Source organism: Microcaecilia unicolor, chromosome 5 (assembly GCF_901765095.1).
Source record: "Microcaecilia unicolor chromosome 5, aMicUni1.1, whole genome shotgun sequence".
NCBI lineage: Eukaryota > Metazoa > Chordata > Amphibia > Gymnophiona > Siphonopidae > Microcaecilia > Microcaecilia unicolor.
Genome location: NC_044035.1, coordinates 3,487,850 through 3,505,437, shown reverse-complemented (window position 1 = coordinate 3,505,437; position 17,588 = coordinate 3,487,850). Strand labels below are relative to the sequence as shown.

The window sequence follows — 17,588 nt, the reverse complement described above, 5'->3', positions numbered from 1 at the left end:
TTTGCAACTACATTCAAAGCAGTTTACATGTATTCAGGTACTTATTTGTACCTGGGGCAATGGAGGGTTAAGTGACTTGCCCCAGAGTCACAAAGAGCTGCAGTGGGAATGGAACTCAGTTCCCCAGGATCAAAGTCCGCTGCACTAACCACTAGGCTACTCCTCCACTCATTCCACCAATAAGAGCCAACCTCATCAGTGATGTCACAATGGCTTGATTGCCCAATACTTGGCTCACTTCTGATATTGTGATGTCATAAGGGAAAGGGGGAAAGGGACTTGATATACCGCCTTTCTGAGGTTTTTGCAACTACATTCAAAGTGGTTTACATATATTCAGGTACTTATTTTGTACCAGGGGCAATGGAGGGTTATATGACTTGCCCAGAGTCACAAAGAGCTGCAGTGGGAATCGAACCCAGTTCCCCAGGATCAAAGTCTACTGCACTAACCCCACTAGGCTACTCCTCCACTCATTCCACCAATAAGAGCCAACCTCATCAGTGATGTCACAATGGCTTAATTGCCCAATACTTGGCTCACTTCTGATATTGTGATGTCATAAGGGAAAGGGAAATGGGACTTGATATACCGCCTTTCTGAGGTTTTTGCAACTACATTCAAAGTGGTTTACATATATTCAGGTACTTATTTTGTACCAGGGGCAATGGAGGGTTAAGTGACTTGCCCCAGAGTCACAAAGAGCTGCAGTGGGAATGGAACTCAGTTCCCCAGGATCAAAGTCCGCTGCACTAACCACTAGGCTACTCCTCCACTCATTCCACCAATAAGAGCCAACCTCATCAGTGATGTCACAATGGCTTAATTGCCCAATACTTGGCTCACTTCTGATATTGTGATGTCATAAGGGAAAGGGGGAAAGGGAAATGGGACTTGATATACCGCCTTTCTGAGGTTTTTGCAACTACATTCAAAGTGGTTTACATATATTCAGGTACTTATTTTGTACCAGGGGCAATGGAGGGTTATATGACTTGCCCAGAGTCACAAGGAGCTGTAGTAGGAATCGAACCCAGTTCCCCTGGATCTCAGGCCGCTGTACTAACCATTAGGCTAGTCCAAGTGACAAAGCAATATAATGGTATGGTTTATGATACGATAGGAAACCCAGATCCTTGTTAAGTCCTGTCTGGTGGATGTCAGAATGTTTCATCATTTTAACTTCAAAGGTTTTACGTTCCTGGATCATTTTAAAGTTTAGTATTCTGACTATATAAGGCCATTAATGCAGTGCTCAGGTCCTGGAAAATGCTCACCCACAGAGGTGTCACCTTTAGTGCTTTGTGGTTTCTGATGTTCTGTCTATAGGAGCTGATTCTTATCTTTAACATCTTTATCGTCCTTCTTCAATTTTGCACATTGAATACTATATATAACATTTGAGGGATCGCATGAGTAAGATGTTGGATGTTTTTCTTAGGGAGAGGGGGCATGTGACGAAACATTGGGTTTCTGAGCCTATGAACTGTATTGTTTTGCTGATATGTGTTTCTTCTGGTTGGTCAGCAGATGTCAGTTGTACCAGAAGTGACAGTTTTCTTTTTCCCACCTAACTTTAAGGTAATTTGTTAGTTTCAGTTTGGAAGTAGAGGGGGAAAGACCTCTCTGCTGAGGCCCTGAGATCAGTTATATTTTGTAACTTGTGAGCAACTATATTTCCTGTACTTCCCAGGCACTATTCAGGTAGTTACCTGTTATTTTCCATCTGTTTTATGGTTCACTGTTCAATATTTTTCATGACAATAAACTTTGTTTAGTTTATTGCTTCTGCTTGTCTGGACTAACTAAGAATCCTGGTGGTTTGTGTATTGGGTCTGTGAGTGCTTTCTAGGGATGATTGGGAGTGTGGGCCCAGTAATCTAGAAATCACTGGGGAATAATTTGAGAGCGGGAGACTCACCCAGAGGTGGTTGTGACTCAGTTGGTGGGAGGAGGGTACAAGTAACATAGTAACATACATAGTAAATGATGGCAGATAAAGACCTGTATGATCCATCCAGTCTGCCCAACAAGATAAATTTATTTTACATGGTGTATGATACTTTATATGTATACTTGAGTTTGATTTGTCCTTGCCTTTCTCAGGGCACAGACCGTAGAAGTCTGCCCAGCACTGTTCTTGTATTAAGTTCTGAAGCTAACGTCAAAACCCCTTAAAATTTACACTCCAGCCCATTGCAAGTGTAGAGCACAAGGAGCAGGTGCAGGTGGACCTGAGCTGTGCTGGGGATAGACCCTCTAAGTGGCTACGGAGTAACCCCAGGCAGGTGGCTAGGCATTCCATGATAGACCCAGTTCTCCAGATGGGTTAGTTTTGCACATACTGTGACAGGAAAGAATCTCACTCCTAAGCCAGGGCAAGCAGAGTTAGGAGTATGGTCTCAAATTCACTGCTAATGCTCGTTGTAGTACTTGCTTCATGCCAAACTTTTCCAGGTGTGCTTGGAAATTGTTTTTAATCAAGTCCGTGGCACTGAAAACAATGGGAAATTATTTCTATATCCTTCTGCCACATTTTGTTAGTCTGAGACTGTATTTCCTGGTATTTGAGGATCTTCTCTTTCACCACCTGATTCACAGAATAATGACTTGGGACTGACACCTCGATTATTGCTGTTCTGGTGTTTTTCCCTTTTACCACCAGGTTCACTTTTCTTGTGTCCAGCTTTTTATTGGTCAGGATGGGGATGTCCCAGGCGATCATAAGCCCCTCATTTTCCACAAACCTGTAAGGGTCATGATTTTAGATCTTTTCCAGTAATGTAATGCTTACAGAGTTTCCAATGAACAAGACCTGCTACCCTGTTCTGTCTATCCAAATAAAAATTTTCTTCTATTTGCACTTCCCAGCCAACTATGAGTAACCGTTTCCAGCTCTTTCTTACAGTATCTACAACTACATAGTAACATAGTAAATGACGGCAGAAAAAGACCTGCACGGTCCATCCAGTCTGCCCAACAAGATAAATTCATATGTGCTACTTTTTATTTGTACCTGTCATCTTCAGGGCACAGACCGTATAAGTCTGGCCAGCACTATCCCCGCCTCCCAACTACCAGTCCAACCTCCCACCACCGGCTCTGGCACAGACCGTATAAGTCTGCCCAGCACTATCTCCACCTCCCAACCACCAGCCCCGCCTCCCACCACCAGCTCTGGCACAGACCGTATAAGTCTGCCCAGCACTATCCCCGCCTCCTAACCACCAGCCCCGCCTCCCACCACTGGCTCTGGCACAGACCGTATAAGTCTGCCCAGCACTATCTCCGCCTCCCAACCACCAGCCCCGCCTCCCACCACCGGCTCTGGCACAGACCGTATAAGTCTGCCCAGCACTATCTCCGCCTCCCAACCACCAGCCCCGCCTCCCACCACCGGCTCTGCCACCTAAACTTGGCTAAGCTCCCAAGGATACATTCCTTCTGAACTGTCTGTAGTTCCAGTTTTTTTCTATGCTGATCTATGATCTGCTGTCATAAGCTACAACTATTAATCTCTCATCCTCAGGTTTCAGTTCTCCTCACCGTGGGATCCCGTGATAAGTACTGGCCTAATCTGCAGCTTGGTATAGAGCAAGGTCTAGTGCCCCTTCTCTTCTTTTTTGAGCTTCTGTTGGGAATTTGCTTTTTTACTAATTTTTGGCTTCTGATTTGGTGGTTTTTGGAAGGAAGGCTAGAACTGGTGGAGCTGGAAATGCTAAAGACAGGAATAAATGCGTTCGGGCACTACATTAAATAGCAGAAAAGCGAATAAAGGTGACCCCTCTGTGGTTGAGCATTTTCCAGGACCCCGTCAATGACATTGTGGTCAGAATACTAAGAGGAAATCGGAAAACAATCCAGGAACATAAGGCCTTTGAAGTTAATATGATGAAATATTTTGACATTAACAAGACAGTGGAGGAGGGTAGTTAGTGGGGTCCCGCAGGGGTCTGTGCTGGGTCCGTTGCTTTTTAATGTATTTATAAATGACCTAGAGATGGGAACAACTAGTGAGGTAATTAAATTCGCCGATGACACAAAATTATTCAGGGTCGTCAAGTCACAGGAGGAATGTGAACGATTACAGGAGGACCTTGCGAGACTGGGAGAATGGGCGTGCAAGTGGCAGATGAAGTTCAATGTTGACAAGTGCAAAGTGATGCATGTGGGTAAGAGGAACCCGAATTATAGCTACGTCTTGCAAGGTTCCACGTTAGGAGTTACGGATCAAGAAAGGGATCTGGGTGTCGTCGTCGATGATACGCTGAAACCTTCTGCTCAGTGTGCTGCTGCGGCTAGGAAAGCGAATAGAATGTTGGGTGTTATTAGGAAGGGTATGGAGTCCAGGTGTGCGGATGTTATAATGCCGTTGTATCGCTCCATGGTGCGACCGCACCTGGAGTATTGTGTTCAGTACTGGTCTCCGTATCTCAAAAAAGATATAGTAGAATTGGAAAAGGTACAGCGAAGGGCGACGAAAATGATAGTGGGGATGGGACGACTTTCCTATGAAGAGAGGCTGAGAAGGCTAGGGCTTTTCAGCTTGGAGAAGAGACGGCTGAGGGGAGATATGATAGAAGTGTATAAAATAATGAGTGGAATGGATCGGGTGGATGTGAAGCGACTGTTAACGCTATCCAAAAACACTAGGACTAGAGGGCATGAGTTGAAGCTACAGTGTGGTAAATTTAAAACGAATCGGAGAAAATTTTTCTTCACCCAACGTGTAATTAGACTCTGGAATTCGTTGCCGGAGAACGTGGTACGGGCGGTTAGCTTGACGGAGTTTAAAAAGGGGTTAGATAGATTCCTAAAGGACAAGTCCATAGACCGCTATTAAATGGACTTGGAAAAATTCCGCATTTTTAGGTATAACTTGTCTGGAATGTTTTTACGTTTGGGGAGCGTGCCAGGTGCCCTTGACCTGGATTGGCCACTGTCGGTGACAGGATGCTGGGCTAGATGGACCTTTGGTCTTTCCCAGTATGGCACTACTTATGTAAGACAGGACTTAAGGAAGATCTGGCCTTCCTATCACAATACAAACTGTCACCTTCTGATCACCCATCCACTTCTCCCTCAAGACTTGCGTTGGACTGATTTTCATGTTTCACTATACATAATGGGCCTGATATTCAGACCATGGGAGGCAGCTCGCATAAGTGTTTAACCATGTCTCTGACCTCATTTGCAACTTTCTTTAAATTAGTCACCTTACTTTCTAACTCCTCTTACTTTCTTACCTATCTATATGTTAACCATGTCTCTGATCTCATGCGCAACTTTCTTTAAATTACTCGCCTTACTTCTTAGTCTCTTTCCTATCTATATGTTCCATCTTTGCTTATACCCTTAACGGTCAATTAAAATGTTCTATGTTGACATTGTAAGTAGTAACCATGCCATACTTTGTATTGTTATTTGAATATTTTTACTGCTGTAATTGCCTATTCCTCATGCTTGATTTATTCTTACTGTACACCGCCTTGAGTGAATTCCTTCAAAAAGGCGGCAAATGAATCCTAATAAGTGCCACGATCGGCATTGACCATGGATATTTAATCCAGGGCCCTTCCAATGACTGGCATTGAATATCCAGGGTTTTTTTGTGTCTGGCTCAAACGTAACCAGCTAAGTGAACATTCAGCGCTGGCCAGTTAAGTTCAGATAAGACTGCTATTTATACGTTCCAATTTGGCCGCTAAACTTAGTCAGCCAGCGCTTGAATATTCACAAAGAGCTGGCAATATCGCACGATATAGCTGGTTAGCCACTATCCCCCAGATTCTATATACTGCGCCTAGAGATCGGCGCTGAAATCCAAGCATATTCTATAACAACGCACGTAATTTAATTGGCTTAACAAGCTAATCAGCGTTGATAACAGCTCTTAACAAGCAATAATGAGCACTAGTTGGAAATAATTAGAATTTACACGCACAACTTGCTATGCACATTCTGTATTGCAATGCACCTAATTTCTAACGCGTGCAGTCAAAAAAAGGGGCGTGGCTATAGGTGGGTATTTTGTGGGCATTCCAAACTTTACATGTGTAGCTATAGAATATGGCCTAAATCTATGCACCGGGATTTACGCCACATTTTCATTGGCGTAAATGGGGGTGCATAGTTTTAGGTGCTGAGATAACTAACCGTTCACTTGTCTATTAGATTGTAAGCTCTTTGAGCAGGGACTGTCTCTCTTTGTTAAATTGTAAAGCGCTGCGTAACCCTAGTAGCGCTCTAGAAATGTTAAGTAGTAGTAGTAACTAAGCGTATTCTTCTCTTCTTTTTTTTTTTTAAATCAGTTATTTATAATTTTTCATTTTACAAGGGTCACTTGCAAACAGTAATGCAGAGATGACTGCACATTAATACAAGATAAGAAGAAAACAATCCCAACTAGATATATGGATTATATACAATCTTTCTCTTTCTTAGACCACAAAGTGAGGAAAAATAGGGAGAGTGAAATAAGACAAGGAGATCAATCGAACAGTAAACAGGAAAAAAAACGTGGTATTAACCTGATTATCCCCAGATATTACTCGTCTAATTCATTATTCCACATTGATCATCTGGTTGGCTTCCTCAAGACCAAACACGGCGTATAGTCAATTCATTTAATTGAGAACATACTTATTGTCCAGATTTTAGTTAGAAATAATACATCTGATTACATTCTCTCTCTTTTAAAAACCAGAAATTATTTAACGATACATATACTCAAGTCTCTAATTCAAATCCCACTGATTAAAGCAATCCCAGTTTTCACAGGCTTCACTCCTTTCGAAGTAATAATTAAGGAAATATTTCTGAGGCGATAAGTAAGCATATTCTATATACTTCGCCTACATCTTGGCACCGCTTATAGAATACGCTTAGCTGGCGCTGATTTCCGTGTCGATTTTTTTTAGACTTCGTATATAGAATCTCCCCCTATGCGCTATCCTCAAATATTCAGCAGAGATAACCAGTTATCTCCCGCTAAATATTAGCGGTTAGCCAGCTAAATACTATATAAACAGCCAGGAGCCGTTATTGGCCGGTTAAATAGCGCTGAATATTAGCCGAAATATACTTTAATTTTGTCATCTTTTGCTCATACCTGACTTGAAGAAGGTTTTGTCTTCTAAAGCTTATCAAAACATATATTACATCAGTCCAATGAAAAAAGCCTCTTTTTTTTTTAAATGTATATTTATAACATTTATGCAGAGACTCCCTCTCCCCCCATATTCAGCTGCAGCATAGAAAGACCAGTCTCAGCTTTATATGGATAACATAGAGGGGCATAATCGAACGGGGCCGGCCATCTATATGGGCGGCCATCTCTAAGGCCGTCCTCTTAAAGCGGCATACCCGACTGTATTATCGAAACAAGATGGCCGGCCATCTTTTGCTTCAATAATACGGTCGGGGCCGGCCAAATCTCAACATTTGGGCCGGCCTTAGAGATCACCAGCGTTAGAGATTGCCGCGATTGGTTTTTGCTGATAATGGAAACTAATGGTGGCCATCTCAAACCTGGCCAAAGCCAAGCCATTTGATCATAGGAGGAGCCAGCATTTGGTCCCCCTCACATGCCAGGACACCAACCGGGCACCCTAGGGGGCACTGCAGTGGACTTCAGAAATTGCTCCCAGGTGCATAGCTCCCTTACCTTGTGTGCTGAGCCCCCCAAAACCCCTCAAACCCACTACCCACAACTGTACAACACTACCATAGCCCTTATGGGTGAAAGGGGGCACCTACATGTGGATACAGTGGATTTCGGGTGGGTTTTGGAGGGCTCACATTTACCACCACAAGTGTAACAGGTAGGGAGGGATGGGCCTGGGTCTGCCTGCCTGAAGTCAACTGCAGCACCCACTAAAACTGCTCCAAGGACCTGCATAGTGCTGTCATGGAGCTGGGTATGACATTTGAGGCTGGCACAAAAATGTTTAAAATTTTTTTTTTTTGGGGGGGGGGGGGTGGGAGGGGGTTAGTGACCACTGGAGGAGTAAGGGGAGGCGATCCCTGATTCTCTTCGGTGGCTATCTGGTCAGTTGGGGCACTCTTTTTGAGGCTTGGTCCTAAAAATAAATGGACCAAGTGAAGCCGGCCAAGTGCTCGTCAGAGCAGGCCTTCTTTTTTAACCCGCCACCGCCCCGCCTTCCGTACCCTGCCGAAACGCCCCCTTTAACTTTGGCCGGCCCTGCGATGGAAAGCAGTTGAAGCCGACCAAAATCGGCTTTCGATTATTCCGATTTGGCTGGGTTTAGGAGATGGCCGGCCATCTCCCGATTTGTGTTGGAAGATGGCCGGCCTTCTCCTTCAAAAATAAGCAGGATGGACAGAGATATGCATGTTAATTACATGGCTGTCTTTACACTGAAAATGTCCCTCAGTTGCAAACAGAAACAAGACACACAGCTACCTGTCCAGATGCAGCAGTAGGAAGTGCCACAGTAATAGAGATTTAGCATTTCCTGGCAACGTACAGAGGTCTGACCACTCTCTTTCTGTGTTTCCTGCATCCCGACTTTCTCAGCAGCTTGGAGCAAAAGAGAAAGACCTTGGCAACTGCCGGCCTCAACGGAGTCCATCACCCACCACCTGGGAGGCCGCAGAAGCCCCACTCAGAAAAAGTGCAAGAAAATCTCCATATCCTTGAACATAAATGACAACATGGTCACAAAAACTGGTAATGTATCAGTCCTCTGGCTTGCGGGAAGCTCCTTTACCAGACTTCTGATCCCACCTTGCAGCTCAGTGTCCGATGCTGCTACAGTAGAAACCTGGCTTGTGTTGGGAGTGTCATTTTCAAAGAGTGATTTATCCGGGGGTATGACCCTCCCTCCCTATGAGTAGCTGTCCTGGGTTAGGCCTGAGTCCTTAATGCCACCCATTGATCTAGTGGTAAGGGCTCACGCGCAACACACGTGGTGACCAGTCATCACACGCCAACTGCCAATTAACGCCAGAAACTCCGCACATGGTAGGAAATTAAAAAAAAAAAAATTGTCCCGGCTGTATGGGCACTCACCAAATCTGAAATTACTGCTGCTGTTTGCACATGTGACGCCCCCCCCCCCCCCCCTCGAGTACTCCGTTCTGTAGATAAGTCTCTCTTATCCGTCCCTTTCTCCTCCACCTCTAATTCAAGATTCCGTTCCTTTTATCTTGCTGCACCTCACGCCTGGAATAGTCTTTCCGAGCCTGTACGTCTAGCCCCGTCTTTGGGTGTTTTCAAGTCCAAACTCAAAACCCACCTCTTTACTACTGCTTTTGACTCCTAACTCACTTACCCTGTCCTTTATCCTCACCTCTTTATTCCCTTACACTTAATTGTTCTGTCTGTTTACCTATCTTATTTAGATTGTAAGCTCTTTGAGCAGGGACTGTCTTCTGTGTATGGTGTACAGCGCTGCTGCGTATGCCTTGTAGCACTATAGAAATGATAAGTAGATAGATAGATTTTTTATATGTTAACTTTACGTAAAAAATTATTTTACTGTGTATATTGTTTTGGAAAGTACCTAGAATCATGAGATAGAGTGGTTCATAAATTTTTAAGATAAATAAATCTGTCATCTGCATGCCTGCAGTGCTGGCCCAACTAGTGTGGAGTGATGACCGCTGGACAAAGAAATAGACTTGAAAGTAGCTTGGAAAAGAGAGTATTTCTATAAGTAAATGCTAAACTTGAACAGTTATAGTGGACATTGCTATTCTCTTCTCTGTTTGTGCTGTTTTGTTACCATGTGCTTGTCAAGCCTCTCAAGACTTGTTAACTGTAAAGTCTCAATACCTTGAAGTATAACCTTGGCACACCAGAACACACATGAAGTCTCTTTATTTTCTGAAGTTTCCTTTATTGAATACATCTAGATAATTTACTCACAGTCAGATGTTCAGGAGTGTTGCCCCGGGGCACAGAGACTCCGTGATTCTGAGAGCTTTATCAGTGGTTGGAGGTAGAAACCTGACGAAAGGCAGCTTTATTGAAGAGGTGGCAAAATAGTTAAATAGGAAGAAGTAGCTCAGAGCTGGGTGACTGGAAAGTGCAATATCTGATTAGGAAGATGTATTCAAGGTAAAAAACCAAGTTCGTTCCAAGGAGTTTAGCAGGACAAGTGCTGTCTGAAGCAAGATGGAAAATGCCTCTGGACAGAGAGAGAGAGAGAGAGGGGCCAAGAAGGGGCTCATACAGTCCGAGGGAGGAGGAGGTAAAGAGACCACTGGGGACAGACAGCCTGCCATCAGGTAGCAAGGGTGGTCCTAGAGGACAGCCCTTGATTGGAGGGAAAGGTCATACCTGGCTGACCTCTCAGGACAGAGATAGTAAGAATGACCAGGAAATGATAGCAGGTGGACAAAGGAGCCAAGATTGGCTGAGAAAGAGAAGAGGTCTAGGTAGCAGACAGGCAGGTGTGGTTGCACTACCTGTGAAACTACATTACGCACAATGCATTGCGCACACATCCTTGCAGTGAGGACTGCAGCCATAAAAATCCTTAGAAGTGAGAATAACAGTAAAGGCATTAAACACATTTTAGGGTCACATTATAAACTAGTGCAAGGCAGTTGGCGGACAGAACAGTGCTATTGGTTAAGGTTAAGGATTGCATGCACAGGTTTTAAGGTTCCTGGAAATCAAAGTACTTCAAAGTACATTGAAACACTTTTAAATTCATGTTATATTCCAAAAGCTGGTCTTGATGTGTCTGTTCTGCTCTCAATAAAAAAGAAAGCTAGAACTAAAATTATTTGTCATGAGATTCATGAACTGAATAAGAACTGGGGGGGGGGGGGAGGGGTCTTTTACTAATATGCGCTACTGTTTTTAGCTTGCGCTAAAAATCAGCTGACTGTAAATACTGAGACGCCTGTTATATTCCTTTGGGCATCTCAGCATTTAGCATGAGCTTAAAAACACTAGCGCACTTTAGTAAAAGAACCCCTAAAATTTGGGGGACAGGAATGAATAAAAACGAAAATGATCAATGCTGCCAAGAACTAGAATAAAATAAGAATAAAAATTATGGGGCAAAAGGGGGCCTGTGCTGTTGTTGGTATGGGTTTTTTGATGTGTGCCAAGGCCTCCTTTTACCGCAGCAGGTAAAAGACAGGTTTCCCTTTTCTTAAAAAATTGTCCATGTGGCAGGGTGGTATACACTGGCGCCAAGGGTGTAGCTACATGGGGCCACGGGGGCCTGGGCCCCCATAGATTTGGCCCTGGACCCCCCTGCCGATGACCTTCTCGACCCCCTCTCCTCCCGCCGCCAACCCGCCGTTGCCTACCTTTGCTGGCGGGGGACCCCAACTCCCGCCAGCCGAGGTCCTCTTCTTCCTTCATTCTGTTTCTGAGTCTGACGTCCTGCACATACTCAGAAACAGAACGAAGGAAGAAGAGGACCTCGGCTGGCGGGGGTTGGGGTCCCCCCGCCTGCAAAGGTAGGCGACGGCTGGGGAGGGTTGGCGGCGGAAGGGGGGGTGGGGGAGGTCAAAGTTGTTGGTGGTGGCGGCGGTGGGGTCGGCAATGGCGGGGGAGGGGGGTCGGTGGCACCGGGGGGGGGAGGGTAAAATGTGCCCCCTCACCTCAGGCTCTGGACCCCCCTCCCGCTGAAGTCTGGCTATGTTCCCTGACTGGTGCTACAAAAATTGAAATATTTTTCCAGCGCCGGAAATGGCACGCATTGGGGGAGGGAACTACCGCCGGGCTGCTGCGGTTGCCCGCGTTGGGCTTACCGCCGTTTGATAAAAGGGTCCCCTATATGTTTTGCAAATGAATAAAAATTAGAACTAAATTTATTTTCCAGACTAAAATATCACTGGGTTGAGAGTCATATTTGATGCATGGATTTATTCATTTGAGTAATGGTCAAGTTACAACTGATGGTTGTTTTTTGTAAATGTGGACTGGATGAAATTTTAATTTGAGGTGTGTTTCTTTGATGACTTTTCTTGGCTTTATATTTTGATTGCAAAATCCATTTAAAATTATGAAATAAAAAAAGAAAAGAGAGGAAAAAATTTGTGTCCGGCCCTGGTGAGCAGCAGTTACAGTGGGGGAAATAAGTATTTGATCCCTTGCTGATTTTGTAAGTTTGCCCACTGACAAAGACATGAGCAGCCCATAATTGAAGGGTAGGTTATTGGTAACAGTGAGAGATAGCACATCACAAATTAAATCCGGAAAATCACATTGTGGAAAGTATATGAATTTATTTGCATTCTGCAGAGGGAAATAAGTATTTAATCCCTCTGGCAAACAAGACCTAATACTTGGTGGCAAAACCCTTGTTGGCAAGCACAGCGGTCAGACGTCTTCTGTAGTTGATGATGAGGTTTGCACACATGTCAGGAGGAATTTTGGTCCACTCCTCTTTGCAGATCATCTCTAAATCATTAAGAGTTCTGGGCTGTCGCTTGGCAACTCGCAGCTTCAGCTCCCTCCATAAGTTTTCAATGGGATTAAGGTCTGGTGACTGGCTAGGCCACTCCATGACCCTAATGTGCTTCTTCCTGAGCCACTCCTTTGTTGCCTTGGCTGTATGTTTTGGGTCATTGTCGTGCTGGAAGACCCAGCCACGACCCATTTTTAAGGCCCTGGCGGAGGGAAGGAGGTTGTCACTCAGAATTGTACGGTACATGGCCCCATCCATTCTCCCATTGATGCGGTGAAGTAGTCCTGTGCCCTTAGCAGAGAAACACCCCCAAAACATAACATTTCCACCTCCATGCTTGACAGTGGGGACGGTGTTCTTTGGGTCATAGGCAGCATTTCTCTTCCTCCAAACACGGCGAGTTGAGTTCATGCCAAAGAGCTCAATTTTTGTCTCATCTGACCACAGCACCTTCTCCCAATCACTCTCGGCATCATCCAGGTGTTCACTGGCAAACTTCAGACGGGCCGTCACATGTGCCTTCCGGAGCAGGGGGACCTTGCGGGCACTGCAGGATTGCAATCCGTTATGTCGTAATGTGTTACCAATGGTTTTCGTGGTGACAGTGGTCCCAGCTGCCTTGAGATCATTGACAAGTTCCCCCCTTGTAGTTGTAGGCTGATTTCTAACCTTCCTCATGATCAAGGATACCCCACGAGGTGAGATTTTGCGTGGAGCCCCAGATCTTTGTCGATTGACAGTCATTTTGTACTTCTTCCATTTTCTTACTATGGCACCAACAGTTGTCTCCTTCTTGCCCAGCGTCTTACTGATGGTTTTGTAGCCCATTCCAGCCTTGTGCAGGTGTATGATCTTGTCCCTGACATCCTTAGACAGCTCCTTGCTCTTGGCCATTTTGTAGAGGTTAGAGTCTGACTGATTCACTGAGTCTGTGGACAGGTGTCTTTCATACAGGTGACCATTGCCGACAGCTGTCTGTCATGCAGGTAACGAGTTGATTTGGAGCATCTACCTGGTCTGTAGGGGCCAGATCTCTTACTGGTTGGTGGGGGATCAAATACTTATTTCCCTCTGCAGAATGCAAATAAATTCATATACTTTCCACAATGTGATTTTCCGGATTTAATTTGTGATGTGCTATCTCTCACTGTTACCAATAACCTACCCTTCAATTATGGGCTGCTCATGTCTTTGTCAGTGGGCAAACTTACAAAATCAGCAAGGGATCAAATACTTATTTCCCCCACTGTATCACAGTTGGAGTCACTTCTACCTGGATTAACAGGCACCGAACCTTGATCCCTGTCATTTCTTTCTCTATAACATCAGTAAAATCCGTCCCTTCATCTCTGAGCACTCTACCAGAACCCTTATCCACACTCTTATCACCCCTCGTCTTGATTATTGCAACCTGCTTCTCACCGGCCTCCCACTTAGCCATCTCTCTCCTCTTCAATCAGTCCAAAACTCTGCTGCGCGACTCATTTTCCGCCAGAGTCGCTATGCTCACATTAGCCCTCTCCTCAAGTCACTTCACTGGCTCCCTACCTGTTTCCGCATTCAATTCAAACTTCTCCTATTGACCTATAAGTGCATTCACTGTGCCGCTCCTCAGTACCTCTCCACTCTTGTCTCCCCCTACGTCCCCCCTCGAGTACTACTACTACTACTATTAAACATTTCTATAGTGCTACTAGACTTACTCCGTTCTGTAGATAAATCTCTCTTATCTGTGCCTTTCTCCTCTACTGCTAATTCAAGACTCCGTTCCTTTTATCTCGCTGCACCTCACGCCTGGAATAGACTTCCCGAGCCTGTACGTCTAGCCCCATCTTTGGCCATTTTCAAATCAAAACTCAAAACCCACTTCTTTACCACTGCTTTTGACTCCTAACTTACTTGCCCTGTAAGGGATAAGGGTATCCTCACCTCTCTATTCCCTTACCCTTAATTGTTCTGTCTGTGTACTGTCTTATCTAGATTGTAAGCTCTTTGAGCAGGGACTGTCTGTGTATGGTGTACAGCGCTGCGTATGCCTTGTAGCGCAATATAAATGATAAGTAGTAGTAGTAAGTAGTAAATTCTGATTTATTCTCCAGTTGGATTTGTGGAGGTGTTGTGTCTTGATTTCTTTAGGAGATCCTGGGCAAAGTGATGGTGTCATGAGCAGCTGACGGTCCTGAACAGAACTGAGAAACCCTATCCTTCCTGTCACCAACCCACACCTTCCACAGGTCATGCAAGCCTTAGACTGAGACTGCTGAGGCCTGCTCTTTGGGTCAGGGACCCTGCTCTCTGATACTGCTTTGTAAAGAAGAAATGGTTTCCTTCTGGGACCTGATACTCATGTCAGTCATTCTAACGCTTACTCTCCCATTGTCTGTTGCTGTCCGAAGGTTTTGCTGTTGCTCTGAGGAACTTGTACTCCAGTGAATGTGAGGTGGACATGCAAGATGTGCTACCAGTCCTGGCTTCAGCCGAAGTGCTGCAGTTTCCTGCTCTCTTCCATCAGTAAGTAGGCTCAGCTTAGCCGTACCTGGAGATTGGGCGTGCAAGTGGCAGATGAAGTTCAATGTTGACAAGTGCAAAGTGATGCATGTGGGTAAGAGGAACCCGAATTATAGCTACGTCTTGCAAGGTTCCGCGTTAGGAGTTACGGATCAAGAAAGGGATCTGGGTGTCGTCGTCGATGATACGCTGAAACCTTCTGCTCAGTGTGCTGCTGCGGCTAGGAAAGCAAATAGAATGTTGGGTGTTATTAGGAAGGGTATGGAGTCCAGGTGTGCGGATGTTATAATGCCGTTGTATCGCTCCATGGTGCGACCGCACCTGGAGTATTGTGTTCAGTACTGGTCTCCGTATCTCAAAAAAGATATAGTAGAATTGGAAAAGGTACAGCGAAGGGTGACGAAAATGATAGTGGGGATGGGACGACTTTCCTATGAAGAGAGGCTGAGAAGGCTAGGGCTTTTCAGCTTGGAGAAGAGACGGCTGAGGGGAGATATGATAGAAGTGTATAAAATAATGAGTGGAATGGATCGGGTGGATGTGAAGCGACTGTTCACGCTATCCAAAAATACTAGGACTAGAGGGCATGAGTTGAAGCTACAGTGTGGTAAATTTAAAACGAATCGGAGAAAATTTTTCTTCACCCAACGTGTAATTAGACTCTGGAATTCGTTGCCGGAGAACGTGGTACGGGCGGTTAGCTTGACGGAGTTTAAAAAGGGGTTAGATAGATTCCTAAAGGACAAGTCCATAGACCGCTATTAAATGGACTTGGAAAAATTCCGCATTTTTAGGTATAACTTGTCTGGAATGTTTTTACGTTTGGGGAGCGTGCCAGGTGCCCTTGACCTGGATTGGCCACTGTCGGTGACAGGATGCTGGGCTAGATGGACCTTTGGTCTTTCCCAGTATGGCACTACTTATGTACTTATGGAGGCTGATCTCCTCCTCTCCTCTTGTTACCCTCATCTGAAGCTCTTCAGGCTGTACCTGGAGGCTGCAATAATCCTCCTGCTATTCTCAGGGCCAGTCCTGCTAGTAAGTGGAATAGGTACCCACCTAGGGTAGCATAGATGTGGGGGTGATGCTGGTATGAGCAATGGTCAGTAATCTTTAGCAGCCCTAACACAGAGTAAGCAGTTGGCTTGGGACCTTGAGTGGATGCATGTGTTCAAGGTCTGCTAGGTTCTGTCCCCTCTGAACTTCCTGATGAAGGTTGACCAGGGTGGCAGCAGCAGCTCAGCTCAGCTCTAGCAGCAGTGCTAGGTACAAATGGAAGAGGGGAGATGCTGGATGCCTCAGGAGACAATGCTGGACATTTGGGGGAGGGGAGTGAAGAGAGAGAGCAATGCTGGATGCTTAGCGGATACAGATGGGAAAGGGTGATGCTGTTTACTTGGGGGAGACGTAAGGGGGAATGCTTGACAATTAGGAGGTTGGGAAGGTAAAGGGTGGTGCTGCACTCTTGGAAGAGTTAGGAACTGAGGAGGTGATGATGGACATTTTGCGGGGAAATGCTGGATACACGGGGAGTAGGACTGGAGATATGCTGGGCTATTGGGGGGGGGGGTGGTGGTGCATGCTGAAGGTTCACCTAGGGCATCACAGACCCTTACCATGGCTCCAGCCATTCATCCATCCTCTTGTTCTGTATCTGGAGGCTGCTCCCTTCCTGTCCTTCTCCCTTCCTGTTTCCCTCATCCGAGGTTCACCAGGAGATACCTGAATGCTTTTCATTCTTTCCACTGTTCTCTTCTAGTCTGTAAGCAGCACACATGGCCTGTCTGATGGGCTGGATAGTAAATTATGAATACATTTCAGTCTGGTTATCCCATTACTGACTAGATGTTCTGTCTCTCTCACAGTTGTCTGCAAATGATGAAGACTGGAATCTGCTCCTCTACCATCAGCAGCTTTTACAACATTGCTGAGAGGGTAAATTTGCTTCTTGCATTACAGAAAATTAGAGGGCTGGAGGATGGGTCAGATAGAGAGGAAAGGAAACTGAAATGGAAAAGGTTAAGAATTAGGAGAGAGTTACAAGTTTGGGATAAAAAAACCCCCAAAGACATTCCTTAGAACATCTTAGCAAGTGTGGAAGAACCCTCCTAAGGAGGGTTCTTGTACATTTCCAGTGGTGTTCTATAGAAGGTTCTTCTACACTTGTTGTGGTGTCCTTAGGAGGGTTCTTGTATATTTCCTCTGGTGTTCTAAGAATCAGCTCCTGACGCACACATAGCAGTGCATAAAAACTGCTTTACAAAATATCCATGGCAAACAATGTGCTCAAAATGGCGTCTCATACAAACGTTAGCCATTTTGAGCACATTGTTTGCTATGGATATTTTGTAAAGCAGTTTTTATGCACTGCTATGTATTTCTCCTGATGAAGATAGCAAAACAGAAGGATTTCCTACTGTCGAGAAACAAGGAAATGGGACATTTTTTGCCAGAAGGATAATATAAATTGGACACTTTAATTTTGGAGAAACCCCACAGACTGTGAAAATCCTATGAGGCTGCACTTCTGCTATGACAATTTGGATGTTCTGAGCTAAGTAAAGTTTACTTTTTGTCAGAATTAGAATCCATTCATTAGTAAGGATGGAAGTTTAAGTAATTCTGGTAATGTAATAAGAGCTTTTGCTCTATTTTGAGTTTTCTTTACTTGCAGGAAGGCTT

At 45.0% G+C, this 17,588-nt stretch overlaps 1 protein-coding gene across 1 annotated transcript in view; it reads left to right on the top strand.

The window, feature by feature from the left end:
• The window catches only part of BTBD16 (BTB domain containing 16), a 56,017-nt gene that overhangs the window by 17,898 nt on the left and 20,531 nt on the right, over nt 1–17,588 (top strand). The window contains exons 6-7 of the mRNA XM_030204705.1: nt 14,795–14,909; nt 16,772–16,841. Coding sequence (XP_030060565.1) covers nt 14,795–14,909; nt 16,772–16,841 — 185 coding nt within the window. The remainder of the gene's footprint in view (nt 1–14,794; nt 14,910–16,771; nt 16,842–17,588) is intronic.